Source organism: Olea europaea, chromosome 20 (assembly GCF_002742605.1).
Source record: "Olea europaea var. sylvestris chromosome 20, O_europaea_v1, whole genome shotgun sequence".
NCBI classification, from domain to species: Eukaryota; Viridiplantae; Streptophyta; class Magnoliopsida; order Lamiales; family Oleaceae; genus Olea; species Olea europaea.
Genome location: NC_036256.1, coordinates 14,440,369 through 14,456,201, shown reverse-complemented (window position 1 = coordinate 14,456,201; position 15,833 = coordinate 14,440,369). Strand labels below are relative to the sequence as shown.

General features: G+C 33.8%; 1 protein-coding gene across 9 annotated transcripts; it reads right to left on the bottom strand.

Annotated features, from left to right (window-relative positions):
- Nucleotides 1-302: 302 nt before the first annotated feature.
- On the bottom strand, nt 303-11,784 carry LOC111369747 (glutathione gamma-glutamylcysteinyltransferase 1-like). 9 transcript variants are annotated; one of them, XR_002698247.1, is made up of 10 exons: nt 11,525-11,784; nt 9,818-9,974; nt 8,201-8,439; nt 6,974-7,137; nt 5,940-5,991; nt 5,214-5,441; nt 4,554-5,063; nt 1,287-1,583; nt 1,048-1,102; nt 303-891 (listed from the first exon to the last, which is right to left on the bottom strand). XR_002698247.1 is itself a non-coding variant. In XM_022991384.1 (9 exons), exons 1-8 carry the CDS (start codon nt 11,597-11,599, stop codon nt 1,055-1,057), a joined length of 1,473 nt encoding a protein of 490 aa, XP_022847152.1. In that variant the 5' UTR covers nt 11,600-11,783; the 3' UTR covers nt 303-891; nt 1,048-1,054. The 9 variants fall into 9 exon arrangements, 6 of the variants coding, with proteins under 6 accessions (XP_022847152.1, XP_022847153.1, XP_022847150.1 ...); XR_002698246.1 differs by having other exon boundaries at nt 1,048-1,583; XR_002698245.1 differs by having other exon boundaries at nt 303-1,102.
- Between the last annotated feature and the right edge of the window lie 4,049 nt (nt 11,785-15,833).

Sequence of the window (15,833 nt, the reverse complement as noted above, 5' to 3'; positions counted from 1 at the left end):
AAAAAATATTTATTAACTTCAGCGTGGAAGGAGACGAGAAAAGTACTATAAACACCTGTAAAGAATGCATGACTTGTGAATCAGTTCCACAGTTGCCAAAAGAGAACAAATTCTTGGTTTGTATCATTCAAATATCATGACAAGAACAGAATCTAGTAATAGTATTGTGGTATTCTTCATCACCATTCCTCATTGGCTGTCCAGTCAAATTGGAATAGTTTTGCAAACTATTACATTAGTATGAAAGCGAATAGGGTTCAAATATTTCGCTCTAATAGCTCCAAATAAATTAAATACGTGCATTAAAATACAAAGGCTTGTAAGATTAATTTCGTGTTCGGTACAACATATTAAACACTGTAATAAACAAAATTTAACTTTTATTTCTCTGTTAGTACTAATAAATGCTATACGATTCAATGCTTCCTACCAAACATGCTATACGATTAACAAACCTAAGGAAAATATATAAAGCAAATAGATATATGCATTATTTGTAATACCCTGTACAATATAGTGGAGAGTCAATAAGCAACTCAATGGCTATCATCTCAATGTGAACTAGAGGGTGTAGAGGAGGTTAATATAATCTATAAAGGATCTATTGAACACTTAGTCTATGCCACCCTCCATCTTGATGTCTTAAGCAATTATTAGGCATATACAATGCAATTTTGGAACATGCAACCATAAATCCGATTCCACAGGGTAAACTAGAATCCAAATGAATATTCCTTTCCGGTTCTGCCGTTACCTCGATAGGAGACACCATGGCTGACATTATTCATGGAAGAATTCCGATTCAAACAGGATTTGAATCGCTGGAAAATTGTTACTTCGCAACTAAAGAGAATTCACAATCGGGGAGGTACACTGCTGGTTGTCTCAAACCTATAAAAGGAGAAAACAATTTTTCTGCAGTGGCCCCCTAAAAATGTTAGTGCTTATGAGTGCTTTTTTGCACTTGTAAAGGATTCATTTCTTACATCTAAATGACTGAAGAATAAAGTATATTTAAATTTGGGGTTCGCCCAGATCTTCTTCTACCTTGTTATCATTGCACCTCTTGAAAATAAGTAAGCTGACTTCGCAAGTGCAATATCTGCCATATCAACGAGAAAAATGAAAATTATTGGCAAAGCAAAAGTTAGTGATGAGAAATAGCTACATGGAAATCAAAGGGAATCTAAAGAACCAGAGGTGGGAAAAAAATTGAGATAGGGATATAAAAAACTCCTCAAGCAGTTCATCTAACTCAATAATAATAAGATTTGGACCTTTCTTACCATTTGTCATGAGAATTGATGGTCCAACTTCATTCACAAAAGAACTTCAGAACAAATAAACATGAAAAAGTAGGAAATCAAAATGAATAATATGCACTTGAAAATGCTTGTTTAGTAGTGCAGAGATAAGAACAATAGTGGATCTGACTGTAGAAGATCGCGTTGTCCCAAAAAGTGATTCTTTTGCGTATCTTGGTTCAATACAAGAAGGGATGGACTGAAGAAGATTTAATGCATAGGGATTAGTGAGGGGTGGATGAAATCAGGGACGGAGCTAGAGTTACACCTTGGAGGTGGCTGAAATTTTGAAAAAGAGAGAAAAAATTAACACTAAACCTTCTCAACAACATTCAAGCTATTAAAACATGGTGCTAGTTTACATCACTACACAATGATGAAATGAGTATTCAAAGTTGCATAACAAAGGAAGACAAAGTACAATATATTTAAACAAAACAATGATCAATGCACTCCTTTGAAATAGAGGGAAAAAAGACCATTGAATAAAAAGTGGAAGAACGATGAACAAGAGAAGGAAACGAAACAAAGATTCTAATAGTCAGCAATGTAGAATCAAATTTGAGTAAATCTGAATTGTTGTTCAAGAAGTTGGAAGCAGTGTTCAACAATTTATCAAACCCAGCCAATCAAATTTCATTTCCTAATATTAGATTCCCAAACCTTCACTATATGATAATGAAAAATAGATTGTCCCTCCATAAAAATGCACAGCAGCATACTCTATTTACTTAAGCGTCTGTGTAAAACTAAATCAGAATAGCACAAACATGCATTGAAACCCCTATCATTTTGCATGCAATGCATTAAAGTTAAATATCAATAATCAGTGACAAGAGCACATGTAACTGTATTCATTTTTCAAATTCTATGGACTCTGTAAATGCTCAATGCTAAACAATAAACAATAAAGACACATTGTTGAATGAGAGAGTAGAATAAACAAGCCACAAGGACAATGTCGACTATGAACATGTAAAAACAACACATACTAACAAACTTACATAAACATAATCTGTTCAAATTTTTAGTAGTCCAAAGGTAAAAATTCAACCTAAAGCATACTTGAAGTTGGCCTAAATTTGATCAATTCTTTTCAAAATCTCATTGATCTTCATCACATTCTGGCAATGAATTAATAATCATCATCCCAAATCTGGATAGCTAGGGTGCGTCTGGTTTACTATTTTTAGTTTTACAAAACACTAAAAAGGTGTTTGGTCGAGTATTTCAAAAAATGCATTTTCGAAAATAAGATTAAACTTGAAACATATAACTCATAACGAATTTTTTATGTTTTGAGTGTTTTCAGTGAAAATTCTGAAAACACTCAAAACTTGAAAAATAAGCGTTTAAATAAAATTTAGAAAAATGTAAATATAAATTCTAACAAATAAAATTTCGTAAGTGCATGCCAGTTTCAATTAGTCCACTCCCTATTTCTCTGATCACCGTACGGCTCCCGAATCCACTCGAGCATTTGCCTATCTATCCCATATCTACCAGTTGATATTTCTCCAGAATCAGGCTCGTCTTCGTCCACTAAACCAGAGTTTTCCTTCTCTCATACGGAACCCCCTCCTTTACAAGTTTATACCTGACGATCTAAGCCACCAACGCTTGTGGGCCCATCAGTCACTTCACGAGTAATGGTAAGATAATTCATTTTTTCATTAGCAATTAGCTTCATTAGTCAGTTCTTGGATACTCGCCAAATTTCTCATTGGGAAGTTGTGATACATACTATTCTGTATTTGAAAAAAGCTCTAGGTCTTGGATTATTATATAAAGCAAATGGACATATCCGAATAAAAGGGTTTACATGTGCAAATTGGATAGGATTTCCGTCAAATAGACAATCCACTACTAGTTTCTGTACTTCTCTCAGTGGTAATCTTATCTCTTGGAAAAGTAAAAAACAAACTGTGGTAATAAGGTCAAGTGCAAAAGTAGAATACATGGCAATGGCTCATACCACTAGTAAGTTGACGTGGTTGAAGCACTTTGTTCAAGAAATTAATCTCTTACCTTCTACTCCTATTTCAATGTTTTGTGACAATAATGCTGCTCTACATGTTGCATCCAATCCAGTCTTCAAGAGAAGATCAAGCACATTGAAGTGGATTGTCATTTTGTCCAGGACAAAATAGTGAGTGATGTTATATGTTCTACATTTGTGAAGACGGGAGATTAGCTTGCTAATATGTTTACAAAGTCGTTAAGTGATAATCTATTAAAGTTTTTTGTTCCAAGTTGAGCTTATATCATATATATGCTCCAACCTGAGAGAGAGTGTTAAGGAAATAAATAAATTAGAATAAAGTAGAATAGGCAAGAATGCAATTGGTATAATTGTGTTTCCATAGTTGTAGCCTATTTCCATACCTGTACCTTACTTTTCTCTACATAATGAAACTGAAAGAGAGAAAGTAATTAATCCTCTTCTCTGAAAAGCTTACACCAACCTTTTCTCTCAACATCTAGCAATTAAAAGTAGAATAAAAAAGAAATGATTCATGTAGCCAAATAACTTTAGTTCGTTGTTGTTACTCACTTGAAAATGTCTTGAATTAATCTCAAAAAGACAACAGTTAGGTTGGGTGGGGGGAGGACAACACATAAAGTCTTTCTCAAACACATTCTAATTAGCTACGAAAGACGACAAATTCTATGAAGAGAGATGACAATATGATAAGAACAACCAAGTGAACAATTAGAAAGTGAATATCTATAATTCAACGGTAGAACTTAACTTCCGTGCCTTAACCTAAAATGTTAAAAGCAGAAATAAAATTGAATATTTTACCTAAGCAGTTAGAAGGCTTCTATTTAAACATACAGATATCCAAATGAAAATAATCCAATAAAGTCATAACACATAAATTTATCCTCAACCGCTGTCACCTTCACTCTAATTGTATATTCTCATTTTTATCTTATCCATCTTTAGAATGACCACATATTGCAACACTTACTTTAACAAAGAAAAAAAAAATCACATTTCTTTTTCTTAGTAGGAGTGAAGAAGGATTTATGCAGCCACCCCAAATTTATGGGAAATATGGTTTAATGTTTCATCGCTTTTTTTTCTTAATGGTGAATGAGGAGATCGAGAAATGAGTTGCACAACAAAATCAACACTTCACATTTTTCTCAAACAACTTATACCCTCAATCTGGAACGATAATGAAGGTTTAGAAAAGTTAGGAAAGTAATTTATTTGAGAAAATATAACAATGATATTGGTACCTCTTCTTGAAGTAAAGGAGGAAGCCTCTCCGTGGAAACTAAGCTAGACATATCCTGCAAAATCTTGTTGTCTGTGATACCCATCCATGTTTGTGGTGGCAATGCCAGTAAAAGTGCTGTCAAAATGTCAATGCTTGCAGGGTGCATTCCGGAGTAACTCCAGGAGCCAGCACTGCAGCAGCTAGGCTCTTTATGAGATAAGGGAAGAAGCATATCAACTCCTTGCTCTCCAGTGCCATTCACCACAGTCCCAGACACTAATGTAACAGGCTTATCACCACTAGCCGTGTAGCATCTCACACCTGTCTCCCTACAGCAAAACCTGTCTGCCAAGCCCAATTTTCCAGTCAAAAATCCAGCCCCTTGACAGCAAACACTTGATGCAATGTGAGGCAAACTATCTCGGACACCAATATTTTGTTTGATTTGGCAGGAAGATTTTTCTGAAGATAAAATATCCGTCACATGCTTGTAAAGGCCAGTCTCTTGTACTTGTTTCAACACCTCCACCTAAAATAATGAACAGCCACAGTTAATTCAGCAGAGAACATTTACCATCCAGTGGTATTTTATATGGATAAAAGTTAAGAATACTGGTGTATATAATTCTGAACCAGAAGCCATTTGTTTTCTGTAATCTCTATGTTTCCTTGTTTTTACCTTGATAGCCGCCCTTTCTTTTTCTTCTTGGCTTACAACTTGGCCACCTTCCTCTTGTCTGCAATCCTCTGCCACCCACTTAATGAACTCAACAAAATCTGATGGGAGTGACTTGAAAACAGTAGAGATGACATGTTTTATGTCCTTTACATTGTATAAACTTAACAGCACAGGGACATCATCCATCAAGTACTTAGCAGTACCAATCCAACTCTCATGTTTGCAGCTCTGCCAGAAGTACCAAACCATGAAATAAAGAAGATTCCCAGGAAAATAGAGCAAATCGGGTAAAACATACCATCTATGTACACAAGTAAAGATATTCATATAAAATATCTACATCAAATGTAAATGGTAGGTCAGACAATTTTAATTTATTTTTAAAGTCCTTCAGCTAAAATTTCTCAATTTCATTTATTAGAACATATTTCTGATGATATATTTATCTTTAATGTATCTACCCTATTTTCGTAAATTTCCATGTCTGCTTGTCCATCTAAAATTATGTTTCCCATGTAGGCGTCCAAGATCAAGTAAAAACATCTTATCAACAAGTGACATGAAAAGGAAGAATAAAAGGTTCAAAGAATTCAGTCAGCTCTTTCTTCAGCAATAAAGAATCTTTTTTATGAAAATATCATAGATATATCAAGAAAACTATGTGCCTGTTAAATGTAGTATTACTTATGAAGGTTAGTAATATAATACCAGTTATTAGAATCATACCAGGGTATAAAGCAAAGATGGTGCTCTCTGTTGCCTAGATACAAGCATGAACCTGAAAATAATCTGAGTAAATGTAAAAGTACAGAGTGGCATTGGAATATGTTTCAACTATGTGAATAGAAATGTTTGTAAGTCAATATATTGGCAAACTGCATATTAATAACATAAATCAAATAATAAGATTGACTATCAGATACAGCAAAATTGCATTAATTATGAGAAAAAAGAACACGATAACTAGGACGCACTATAATGGAAGGTGAATTCAAATCTTATCAGTCACTTCCGCTTTGAACTTCGAGTGCTCTTTGTCAAGGCTCCCAAAATGACTTCCTGAGGTGCAAACCTCAGGGCATAATAACAAGGTGGCTGAGGCGTGCTCTACTTCGTTTTACCCTCCTCAAATGTCTTTCTCCAGTTTCAGCTCCCTAGGCTGAATGTTTCATAACCCGGAAAGTTTTATTTTTGACTTGTTGCAAACACAACCCAACTTTAAAAATCAAAAAGAAAAGATTGGGATAAGAGAAGAGAACAAGGGAAGAGCATGGCCCTAGCCCTCTGCTCCTACAAGAGAGTGGCAACTGCACTCTTTCTTTTATATTTTCCTTTGGAGTAAGGTTCAATTTTTTTCCTTTTGTTGTTGTTGGTGTCTTTATGTTTTTGTTGTCATTCCCGTAGGTTTTGCTCTTTTGAAGTTAGAGCAATAAAATTTCTTAGATTCGGTCATTTGTTTCATTTGTTTTAGACATTCAGTTCACTTGCGAATTGTGGTTGTGTTATTGATTACTACTTTGTTAATATATTGTGATCTATTTCATGATTCTAGTTACAAATAAGACTTTGAATTGTTTATAACACATGAATGGTTAGATATGATTCTGCTATCTGCTTCAGCATCTTGGATGTCTATGGTCCATCAACTTTTATGTCATAAAATTACTAAGTGCCAGTATGTTGTCATCAGATAACTTTACATACTGAAAACAACATAATATCTATGAAAAGAGACTAATTGGAAATGCATTTACATATACCCTCTATGTAGTCCAGTTGCTTCATCAACAGTATCCATAGCTTTCCAGAGAAGAGTGAGCGGAACCCAATGAGGAGAATATTTAAACCTTGCCACATCTAGAATAAGTGCCATATCCTTCCCAGCATGATATCCACCAATGGGTGAAAAGTGACCATTTCCAGTCTGCAATATATACTACACATTGGTTAATTTATTACCACACAAGGCAAAGAACTATAAGAACCATAAAACGTACCCAAACTAGAGGGTAATTTTCCAAAGATTAATCAACAGAGACACTCAGTTAACAGGATACTATTGCAACTGTCCAGAGAGAGATAAATGAAGAGAAAGCCAGAGAGAGAGACACAAAATGGCACACACCTAAATTATGAAAGGACACTGAGGAGAACCTAACACACTGAACATCATTGAGCACTATGTGACACAGGCTCAATAGAGCTCATTAAGATTTAAATATTGTAATTGAGCCGTGAATAAATAAGATATGCAAATCCATTTTAAAAATTATAGCATCCAAACCCTATTCATGAGTGAAGTAGTGAAGGAATGTTCTATGTCTATGTATTTCCAGGAAATATAAAGAAATGCAATAAATATAGCAACTACTACTTCATATATGGGATCCAAGGAGCATGGAAAACAACAATAACAAGACTTAATGGATGAAAAATTGAAGTGAACAACAATATCCTAGAACAGGCTCCAACTAACTGAAATGGGGCTTTTAAAAGAAGTTATAGCGAACACAAATGATCTTTTCGCAGCATAGCTGCAGCACGAGGCATTACATCTTTTAGTTAATTGAGAATACTTAATGAATAAATAGCCACCATCACATGGTTCAGGCTTCAGAGAAGTAACCTGTGAGTACAACATAGAACCCAGCAAATTTTTTTAGTACCAAAATTATGTGCTGTCTAACTCCCCAACGAATTTCTTTAATTTCTCTCTTTTTTCTTCTCTGCAAAGAGAAGAAACATAATTGCTGAAGTCCACTGAGAATATTTCACTAGAGTTAGCGCTTATCACCATACTAACATAGTAGGTAATAGTCAAAGTAAGGATAGAAACATGAGTAGCTCATATAGGGGGGGAAAATAGACATTCCAAGAGATCAAGGTGCAGAAATCAATAATTCCATTAGAAAATTTAGAAAAAGGCAAAGATCCATGTGAGATATGATAGAAATTAAAGTAAGCAAACCAGAAGTTACTTATTTAACCTGATTAAAAGCTTCTCTATGATATGATGAGATGATATGACAATCGTCTGAAGTCGAGCACGACATTACATACTTACGAAATTCATCAACAGTGCTCTGGTTTGAGCGAAAAGCTTTAACATTGGCTCCCGCACAATGAGCCAAACATACCACCTTCCCAAACGAGATGCCTTTATCTTTAACCTTTTCCAAGGACCCGCAGCACTCCAGCATAGATTCATCAAACCACCTCCAAGGTCCTGAGTTGGACTTCTATAAGCTCATGATTCATAATTTTAGTGATAGAAAATCCTAAAACATGCAGTTGTCAATAAAAGAGAATAGAAAAAAATGTTCAAGTTCCAAATTTCTATAAAATATTCTCCATGATTAAAGAAGCCTCCAATATGAAAAAGGCCACCTCACTTTCCCCGTCCTTGCCATGCTTTATCAGGTAAGTGATGTACCCCAAATTTTCTGCACTTTCCTATTTATAATAATGATACAAGATAGAGTAGGCGGTAATCATGTTGTATACATCTAGAAAAGAAGTTTGATAAGCTCGTGTCAAAAAATTTAGTGATATACAAATTTTAATCAAGGAATTAGAAGAAAAATAGAGTATAGAAAAAGTTCCAAACTTCTTCTATTACCATCACTGTGATTGGATAACTATAAGCTCAAGACACAGAAAAATGTGGACATAAAAATTTAAGCTTAAGCTCAAGACACAGAAAAATGTGGACATAAAAATTTAAGTTTAAGTCCAGGAAGTTGCTTTTTTAACAGATAGGAAAAGATTCAAAGTTCAATTCCTAACAATTAAGGAAGCCTTCAATATGCAAGAGGCACAGATACATTCGATTAGGGCACTTGCTCCATTGCCAGTGTAGCTTCAAAAAGAAAAGGTAAAACATGGGGTTGATTTTCAAGGTAGGAGGTATCCAAAAAGTCATGTAGTGAGGAAATCAAAAGATCTTGAAATTGATTGCCTTCAGCGGTCATTTAACAATAGCATGTGGCATCAACTTATTTATGACATTGTTAGTTGCATGAGGTCATTTATTTTGGAAGTTTAGATTCAGTCTCTAGATTGCCATTTCCTCCTCATCTTAACCTCACAAACAAAAAAAAAAAAAAAAAAGGAAAAAAAAAAAAAAAAAAAAAAAGGAGGTATCCAAAAAGTCATGTAGTGAGGAAATCAAAAGATCTTGAAATTGATTGCCTTCAGCGGTCATTTAACAATAGCATGTGGCATCAACTTATTTATGACATTGTTAGTTGCATGAGGTCATTTATTTTGGAAGTTTAGATTCAGTCTCTAGATTGCCATTTCCTCCTCATCTTAACCTCAAAAAAAAAAAAAAAAAAAAAAAGGAAAAAGAAAAATACAACAACAACAACAACTAAGTCGTTCAAGTTCTATTCAAGCTTAACAGTCAATATGTCCAAACTAACAAAGCAGAAACCGTGTATAAACAGTGGTGCAGTAGATTAAAGAGAATTTTGAAGAGATCGCTGCGATCAATAACTAAGAGAACTCTTAAAAGCAAAGTCTCAAACGAAACAGGAAAGAAAACTCACAACTTGAAACAGCAAAGCACATACCTCACTACAATCTATAATAATATAAGTTACCTTTCCATGTTCGGCCCGGATCAATAGCAAGGGCATTCAAGACCATTGACAGGCTAGCTAAACCACAATACGCAGGTTCAGATTGTGTCTGAAAATAAGAAATCAACTTGAAAAAGACTTCCATAGTTCCATTGTGGATTGCCTCTATGAACAGTGTCTGCAGTGGAAGACAACATAAAGGGCTAATTACTACAGAATAGACAAACAGTTGGTGGCTTCTAGTAGTTCTAGACAATCTGCAAAATAACATTAGTAATCTCCTACTAAAGCTTCAATTTCTGGTTCCCATTACTTCCACCATATTCTTAAAACATTAGGCCTGCATTCATTCCTCCAAATGAAGATAAATCTGTCCCCATGGGCACTACGCAAAAGAATCGCGAAGAGGTAGATACATAGAAAAAGAAAATCCAGACAAACAATACACCAACACATTCAGGGAAAAGAAGAACGTTAAAATTAAGATTGCTGGCAATCAAACAAGTCAACAATAGAGTAAAGAATGAAGGTTTTTGCTAGTGCTTCAGCGTACTCTCCAGTAAAGACCTAACCTTTCAGAATGACATCTTTAATGGTATACAAGTATTTATTTATCCATTAGCACGCGCAGATAGCAGAATTCAAGCATTACCGTAATTTCTTTATCAGTAGAGAATGGACCCAAAAAAAAAAAAAAATTCAACACTGTGACTTCAAATTTGACGAGGGTTCCAACAATGCTTCAGCAAGTAAAACTTATCTATTGTTGGAGACGACTTATAAAAAGGGCTTATGTAAGGATTAACTTTTGATATATTTGTTTGACCAGTTTTAACCCACAAGAGCGTGATCAAAACACAATTTATATGAATGAAAATTTGGACAGAGTTTCGATATAAAGATTACGCAAAACAAAGATTAAGAAGGAGTAGAAATAGAGAATAATCCAAGGCGAGACGTTATCTCTTTCCTTAAGACAAATTGCTCTGCTACGGTGCTCACGGTGAATGGCATTTGTCTCCCAAGATACAATGGATTTATAACTTGTGGTAGCAGCACTTCAAACTACAAGAAACCGACTAACTTTTGACAGAATTTTCCGTCTACAAAGAAAATGTATGAAATGCTATGGAATTAGAAAGAAGAAAATTGTAAGAGAAGAATGAATGCTCAATGCAATTGGTGTATCCAAAACTATGTCCATAGGGTTTTATTTATAGATGTAGAAAAGATGCAAATGAAGTAGTGTGGGTCAAAACCTGCATCCTTTCAAAAAAGTTGCAACACTTCATTTCTTTCAATTTTGATCCGCAATTTCTTATTCATCCGGAATTGATTTCGAGATTCCAATATACCACGACGATCTACTCGACGAGTAGAATAAATTGATCTATTTACTTTTGTAATTTACCATCGGATCAAGTCCGAATATTTGATCGAAGTTGACACGTAGTCACCTTTCATTTTCCATTTACGCACCTTTTCATTTTCCAATTTTTAATTAATAATTTGAACCAATTCCTACATCTATCTATGTGATACTACTCCCATGCAATCTTTAGATAGCTCACTTCCCTCCCAAAAACAGACACTAATGCCCCCAAAAATTCATGACATTCAGAAGTAAAAATAGCTTTGAGTAAGAAAATAGAAAAATCAACGATGAACATAAAGGAGCTTACGACCAAAAAAAAAAAAAACGAAAATTGAGACAACAAATAGACATACCTTGCCTTCGGAAGAAGCCAAATCGATAGCAGGGGGAGAAGGGAGGACACGCCTGTACAACCCTGCTGTTGCCATTTCTTGATCACACACACAAATTTCACACTTAAATCACTGACACTTGGACTCTATGCTCAGTTGCTCACCTGGTTTTGGCAAAGAAAAAACTTATTTTCCTGAAAAATTGTGAATGAAATGCTCCGCAACAAACCAAGCACAAATATCTTATTCAAATGGAAAGTCCGCGGGTCGGTTTGTGGAAGTTGCAGGACGGTGCATTGACTAGTCATCGTAAGTAACTGCATAATTAACGACTAATGTGGAATATTAAATAAATGGTCAATTAAGACAAGCGCGATGACCACTGTTTTACTCGCAATTTTTAAGGTATCGGTTTTTGATTCTCATCCATTTTTTTCTTTATTATATGCATGTACCAGACTTGTTTTGTTTTTTTTTTTTTTTTTTATAGGAATTAAGAAATCGTATTGGCCCGTTTGATTTCCATTTTTTTGCCACAAAAATAAAAAATATGACCGTTACTCATCACATCAAACCATTATATTTAACTTTCTATCTCTTTTGTGAATTCCATAATGATTATATTTTTTATTTTTATTCTTAGAAAAATGAGAATCAAATGTGCTCGATGTCATTGAAAAAACAATTTTTGTCAAAACTTTTCTTATTTACCCTCATTTATATTTGGACAATTTCAAAATTAAGTTGAAGAAATTGAATATATAATTAGGCAAATTAAGTAACAATATATTAGTAAATGAATAAAACAAAATATTTTCAATAAAAAAACAATACTACATAATTGGGTCGAGAAAATAAGAAAAAGTGGTCTATATAAATATGATGGGAAGAATATAACACTTCCATAAAATATATATTATCCCCACTTGACAATTATTATTTTCAAACTCTTTTTTTATATACTCATTTTCAACTACATATTCATACAATAAATTGCTATGCACATAAATTCAAAACTTTTTCATATATTTTAACCATATTTTCTCTTAAAAACTACTATTCAAAACTCTATTTTTTCCAAATAATGATTGTCAAATAGGCATAATATCGATAGAGATTAAATAAACAAGAACGGTGAGTATACTTTATTTTTCGTTACCATGAACCATTTTAACTTAATTAATGTTATTCACTTTACTGATGCTTAACAGTAATTTATACAAAATCACTGTCTCATTGTCACATGCTTAAAAACTTGTTATTTTACGGAATTAATATGATTTGAAAGTTATTTTGACTTAAAAAGATAATTTTTATTGATTAGGGACTTTTGAAGGCTGTCCCAAATTCTATTAGATTTTGGTGAATTAGTTGAAGTGGCCCTTGAAGAGGTCAAATATGGACCAATGAATGATTTCAACCTTTTTTCGCTTGCTGCGCGCCAAGCTCCTTTTCAAGCGCTCAAAGCACAATACCTAGCACTTGCTTACTACCAACCCATAGCTCGAGTGGCACAGTGCCAAAGTGGCACTCAATCACCGTTTGTGTTCCGATCTGTGATCCATTTCGTTTTTTTGACACGTTTTTATGATATTTCCATCTTTATTACTTGCATTAGGGTTTTAGCATATTCCATAGTAAGCTCCTCTTTACAATTATAATAAGTTAGACAATATTGTAAATATAATTTCTTTCTAATATTTCTCTATATTATAGTAAATTCTCCTTTCCTCTGCTAAATTTCTTGCATTCTTCTTGTATTGTGTGGTACTTTATATTGTGTCATATAATTTTCGTCCTTAATTTCTAACAATTGGTATCAGAGCTTAATGTTTGATTTGTTCGAGATTTTTTACTCTTATGATGGCAACCATGAAGAATGATATTTAGCTTTTCAATCGTAGCACTAGATTCTCATCGTGGGAGGTGAAGATGCGAGCAGTGCTCACTTAGATGAATTTGGACTATGCTTTATTAGGACTTGTAAGATGTCCTCAAATTGGTCAATCAAAAGGCTTCTATTACATATTCATCTTCATCTTTCGAATAATATTCTTCAAGACGTTTTTAATGAAAACTACAACTGCATTATGGTTGAAAATATAGCAATTATGTATGACTAAAAGTCTAACTAACAAATTGTACTTAAAGTAGTGTTTGTATTCTCATCATATGACTGAAAACACATCTTTGGAAAATCACCATGCCATTTTTAAAGAAATTGTCACTGATTTAGAAACCTTGAAGTTTAAGCACGATCAAGAGGAATTTGAGGTTGATTTCGTTGTGTTCATTGGCCACTCCATATATGTCACTTAGAGACACAATATTATATGGTTGTGATACTCTTATCGTTGAAGAAGTATATGATGTTTTGTTTTCAAATGAGAAGATGAAACAACTTGCTGGATTTAAGACTCATGAGAAGACCTCGTTGTTCATGATAGTTATGGGAAAGGCAATTCAAAGTGTAATAAAATTTGTAACTATTGCAAGAAGAAGGGATATATAAACAAGGGTTGTTTTAAATTGCAGAATAGAGAAAAATTGGCTGCAATTTGGAAGGGAAGACAACAAGAAAATTTAGATGAAGCTAACATTGCAGAAAATTGCTACAGTGATAAAGAACTTTTGGTTATTTATGATAGAGACTCCAAACCTAACGAGAATTAGATTCTTAATACAGCTTGCACTTTTCATATTTGTTTCAATCAAAAATTGTTTTTAACATATGAGACAGTTTCAAAAGGTATTGTTGTAATGGGTAACAATGAACCTTGTGAAATAGCCGATATTTGAGTGGTCAGAATTAAGATATTTGATGGGACAGTTAGAATATTTGATGAGGTAATGCACATTTAAAGAAAAATCTTATCTCTTTGAATATTCTTGATTCAAAAGGGTTCAAATTCAATGGTGAATGTGGAGATCTAAAGGTTAATAAAAGTGTTCATGTTGTATTCCAAAGACAAAGAGGTCCCAGTTATATGTCTTGCGGGGTTCTGCAGAATCTTTGAAGATCAATTGGTAGATATTTGGAACTTTGGTGGATACTCAATTTGTTAAAGTACCATTGAGTCTAGTTTGGAGTCCATGTTGAAGAATACAGTTCAGTCAAGTTCAGAAGTTATTAATGATGCTGCTTTTCCTCCATCACCATGATGCAATTGTATTCAATTGTTAGAAACAAACCCAGGAGAGATATTTGGCTTTCATAAAGGTACGAAAAAGCTAATTTAGCTGTATATGCTTTAAATTTGTTTGAAGGTGTTGAGTCTAGTAAAGAACCTTCTACAAAAGCATTTTGTGATGTCGATTCTATTTCAGGGGATGTTTTGGCCTTGTGTGGTATTTGTGATTTTGTTGCTAGTGATGATAATTCAAACAAATTTTGGGAATCCAAGGTAATTCTGTTAAGTAGTGCCTGGATTCATTTATCATAATTAGACTTTGTAGAAGAGGTGGATAAATTCGTTCGTCGGAGAATTGGTTAAAGTTCTTGTTGAAGAGTTTAGGTTTCGTGTTGTAGTGGAATTCATCTCCAGATAGAGAGTTTTTAAGTTTGATTTATTGCATGAAATTTGGTTCAAGGTGAAGATTTATTGAAATTTGACCCAAATTTAATTAGATTTTGGTGGATTAGTTAAGTGGGCCTTGAAGAGGTCAAAATATTGATCAAAGAATGATTTTGACATTTTTCTAGTCCCTGAATGTCAAGCTTCTGCTCGAGCGCTCAAAGCAGGGATCCTTGCGCTCACTCACCGCCAACCCGCCACTCCAACGATGGTTTCAACTCTCACTCAGCACCAAACTATCGCTCGAGAGCTATTGTGTTTCTTGCCCATGATTCATTTTGAATTTTGACATGTTTTTTGATGATATTTCCATCTTTAGGACTTGTATTAGGGTATTGGAATGTTCCCAATATATAGTAGTTTCGTCTTTATAATTAGGCCCTGTTTGAAAGCATGGAAAATCAATGGGAAATAGAAATAGAATTCCACTTTCCAACTTTAACAATGTTTGATGGCAAAGTTTTTCCCTAGAAATGATTTTCCCACCCCTCCCCTCATGCGCTTGATTTCTAGCTTTTTAATTCTAATTCCTATAGGTTAGGTGAGAATTTATTTTCCAGGTTCATTTTGTTTTAAAATAATCTTTTTGGTAAATGAAAATAAATTATATTCCTAATTGTAAAAAATATTTTTCCTTTAAATGACATTTTTTTTTATGTAAAACAAAGCTAAATGAACACCAAAAGCTAGTTTTTTTTTTTTTTTGGTTTGGCAATGAAAATAAATTTCGTCTCTAATACCAATAAATTTTATGT

Excerpts from the sequence above, each read along its gene's own strand:
- LOC111369747 (XM_022991382.1), bottom strand. The coding sequence starts at position 11,599 with ATGGCAACAGCAGGGTTGTACAGGCGTGTCCTCCCTTCTCCCCCTGCT. Across the intron at positions 8,440-9,817 it reads TCCGGGCCGAACATGGAAAG|GACCTTGGAGGTGGTTTGAT; the intron begins GTAACTTATATT and ends AGTCCAACTCAG. Across the intron at positions 5,992-6,973 it reads GCAACTGGACTACATAGAGG|GTTCATGCTTGTATCTAGGC; the intron begins GTATATGTAAAT and ends GATTATTTTCAG.